Source organism: Aplysia californica, unplaced genomic scaffold (genome assembly GCF_000002075.1).
Source record: "Aplysia californica isolate F4 #8 unplaced genomic scaffold, AplCal3.0 scaffold00006, whole genome shotgun sequence".
NCBI lineage: Eukaryota > Metazoa > Mollusca > Gastropoda > Aplysiida > Aplysiidae > Aplysia > Aplysia californica.
The window spans coordinates 802,061-805,476 of NW_004797276.1; the positions used below are offsets into that span (position 1 = coordinate 802,061).

The 3,416-nt window shown below is 44.3% G+C and overlaps 1 protein-coding gene across 1 annotated transcript in view; it reads left to right on the top strand.

The window, feature by feature from the left end:
- Positions 1-58: 58 nt before the first annotated feature.
- LOC106011484 overlaps positions 59-3,416 on the top strand; it is a gene marked incomplete in the record, with an annotated part of 7,187 nt that continues 3,829 nt past the window's right edge. Inside the window, 1 exon segment of the mRNA XM_013081385.2 lies at positions 59-298. Within this exon segment, the coding sequence (XP_012936839.1) occupies positions 244-298 (55 nt within the window).

Genomic DNA, 3,416 nt, shown 5'->3' on the forward strand with positions numbered 1-3,416 from the left:
CCCCCTCGCCCAACAGCCCGCGAGATAAGCTTTACAACACAGCACAACCACTGCAGTAGTTACACGTGTCCGTTAAAGAATTTGCCCACACAAATCCTCTCCTCTTATTAACTTTACTGCTAATGGAGATATCAAGAAACTACTATACCGCAACCTGTTACTGTTACAAATTCATCACAACCCTGGCTATTCATCCGACCCACCACCAGTCGTATCTTTTCGCCGCTCATAAAAAAATTTGCAATGATGAATGCGTCATGCCTCACACTTCTCTTGTGTGCCACGATTTTCATTGCTGGTAAGGATTTTTATTAGATTCTTAGCTTTGTTACAAAGTTTATCGAGTAACACACCATAGCCTATACTTGCGTTGGGAGCACTGCCTTGCTTGCAGGAATTCCTCTGTTGTGCGCTGTGTGGCGACTGTCAAGTAGGCCTACCGTACCCGTACCCGCACGGAGCAGATATGAATGCACTATGGCTGGCGAGTTTTCTGTGTATTTGTATTTTCCTCACAGGTTGGTAAGAGTAGCTTGTGTACTATATAGAATAACTTTTTATTCAGTTGTGTGTTAAACTTCAACTGCGAGGTTAAGAATTCAGTGTTCTGAGGCAGTGGGCAATAAGAAAAGTGCTTTAGCGCGGAGAAAAAAATGTCCGATTCAAATCTGTAAAGGCCGCCCGCACACAGTGAAAACTTTGGGTACAGGTCTAGTTGAGGTCTCTATTCAGAACTTATTTGACCTGCTACGTAATTCCGGGGTCTCCACACTCTCTGCGGACAACATGGATATGTCAAGCGCAAAAGATTTGAACAAATTTTAAGAAGGGAGACCTCCGAGCTTTACTCAAATTTTGTATACATGTACCGTGATACATTTCCAGGAATGGGTCAATAAGTCTTGATATTTGTGCTTTATGTTAAGTTGTTAAGTTTTCTTTTCCGCGCCCTAAACGAATGGACTCTACTGACACTGTCCCGATTTGGATTGTTTTCTTTCTATTTCTTCAACGATATCAAAATGGTGAACTCGACTACTTGTGAACGTGATACAGTTGTGGACAGAGATATTTGCAATCTTAACTGGCTTAGCACTGGTGGGGGAAAACTTAAGTCAGTCATACGTCGGCTGCCACTAGATAATTCTGAATTTCTAATTGTTCTGTTGGGATTGTGAAAGTAATACACCCCCCCCCCCCCCCGCCCTTTTCCCCCTTCCATTGGAGAAAAAAAACTCTGCAGAATCTGGGTACTATTATAATTTGGAGCAAGAAATGGTAATTGATTATGTGAAATTTAAATAGATTTGGGGGCTCTCGTGGTTTAGAGGTAACGGTGTTCGCCTCTCCTTCAATAGGTCCTGTGTTCGAAATCTGACAGCGACGGAATATAATTTTCTTCTCTAAAATTTTCTCCTCGCACCCCCTTTCCTGCTCTTCAACCTCCTATCGTCTGCATTCGTCTCCACTTTCGAAGGTCCTGTGTTCACGTTGTGTACGTTAAAGATCCCTTGGTGGTCCAAAATAGATAAAAGTAGGCTTCGGTCGCCACCCGGGCAAAATTCAAAATTAATTCCTTGCGAACTAAAAATGCTCAATGTGTCAACAAGCTTGCACTGAACTATGGGGACAGGGTGGTATTTTATATACTAGAGCTCGTGGGAAGCGGGATTGGGGTTCAGATCCTTCATGTACATGGGGCACGACAGCCATGCCGATGAGGGTAAAAAGGCCCCCATGTCTGACACGTGTGAAGTCACTACAGCGAGCTCTAGTATTATAATATATGTATCCTCTTTGGTCTGCGCAAAAAGATTGGGACCGGCTTTTGTGGTGTAGCGGTTAGGTGCTTCGCAATCCCACGTAGGAGACCCGACTTCGCTTCCCGGGTGGGATGAAATTTTTATCGAGGACAAGCATGTAACTCGGTCTTTCTGCTGGGGTGTTGTATCCCTCTCAGACCGGGTTTGCCTTTGCAGGGTCAAAAGCCAGCCTCTTAAACTGTGTAAGAAAAACTCCAACCAAAATAAGATATTGGAGGCTATACTTTAATCTACCCGCAAGCATTGTGAATTTACAAGTCAACAGTCAAGTGTGCTTGCAATGTGTATGAATACAAACGGTTTGCTCTCTTGCTGACGTTTCGAGCTCGTTGCTCATACGTCATTGGCACGCAAATAAAACATTAATTATTAACATTTGTTTACAGTGTGTGTGTATAGATCCTAGGCCTTTATATGTAGATTTATGAGTCTCCCCACGAGTTGTGGGCACCATACAAGCTCTGTGGTCCAGGGCCGCCTTTTTTAGCCTGGCCATAAACAAAATATCCCGTAAAGCATGAAATATGCCGAATCTCTCACGCATGGTAATTGTATATAACGAAAGATCCGAGGCCGATCTTGGTTTAACAAAAATATATTTGTGGTCAATTTATGGGAGGAGAAAACTACTTGACACGTAAACATACATAAAACGCCCAGGCGCGGCCTGAATTTATTACTGTCGGCAAAAATAGCTTTGAGGTCTGATTAAAAACTTTCTCACTGCTGACGTGTTACTACTGTACGAGGAAGGCGCGCTGTTACTGTTAGTTGTTAGGTTAATTGATATCCCACTAGACTGTATCATGAGCTACCGTGGTTCAAATCTTCAACGGGACTTGAAAAAAATTGTTTGAAGACATTTCATGACTGTCCATCCACGGCGTCTGTGGTGTAACGGTGTTCTAATGAAGTGGGCTCTCGTGGTCTACAAGTTAGGGTGTTCGCCTCTCTTTCAATAAGTTTTGGGTTGGAATCTGAGGTCTCGTGTGCAAGTTGTGCATGTTATAGGGGGTGCCCACTAGCGCGATCGGGTCGGGTCGTGTCGTGTCGGGTCGGTAGTTGGGGCTAGCCAAATTGAGGGCGCAAAGCGGCCATAGTGGCACAAACCGATCGACTCGGTCGGTGACCTGCAAAAACATAAGCGTTTGTTTTCAGGCCTGCGAGTCGCGCGATCGGGTGGTTTGTAGCCAATCACAACAAGGCTGAGTCACGTGTCCATGTTGACACTCAAAATCCGGTGGCGCCCTCTTCGAAAAAGTGCGGACTTTACGAACAGAGTTACCCTACTTGTGTGAAAAATAATAAAATCGAAACTAACAAAATGTGCTATTCCTATTCTTCTTCTGGAGAAACGAAAGACACAGCGCCATCTGAACCATTGCGCGGACTTCCGCGGACACTTTTTTTTGACCGAGTGACCTATCTTGTTATGAACTATCGTTGATCATAGAAAGTTATCGATGTAACCCATGTTTATGGGATTCCAGGCTGCCGCTGAACTACAACAGGGAACTGCGGAAAGGAGCCCTGAAAGCCATTGAGATTAAAGGTTTCTCTACTTTAACTTCCAGGTCGTCGGGTACAATCGCG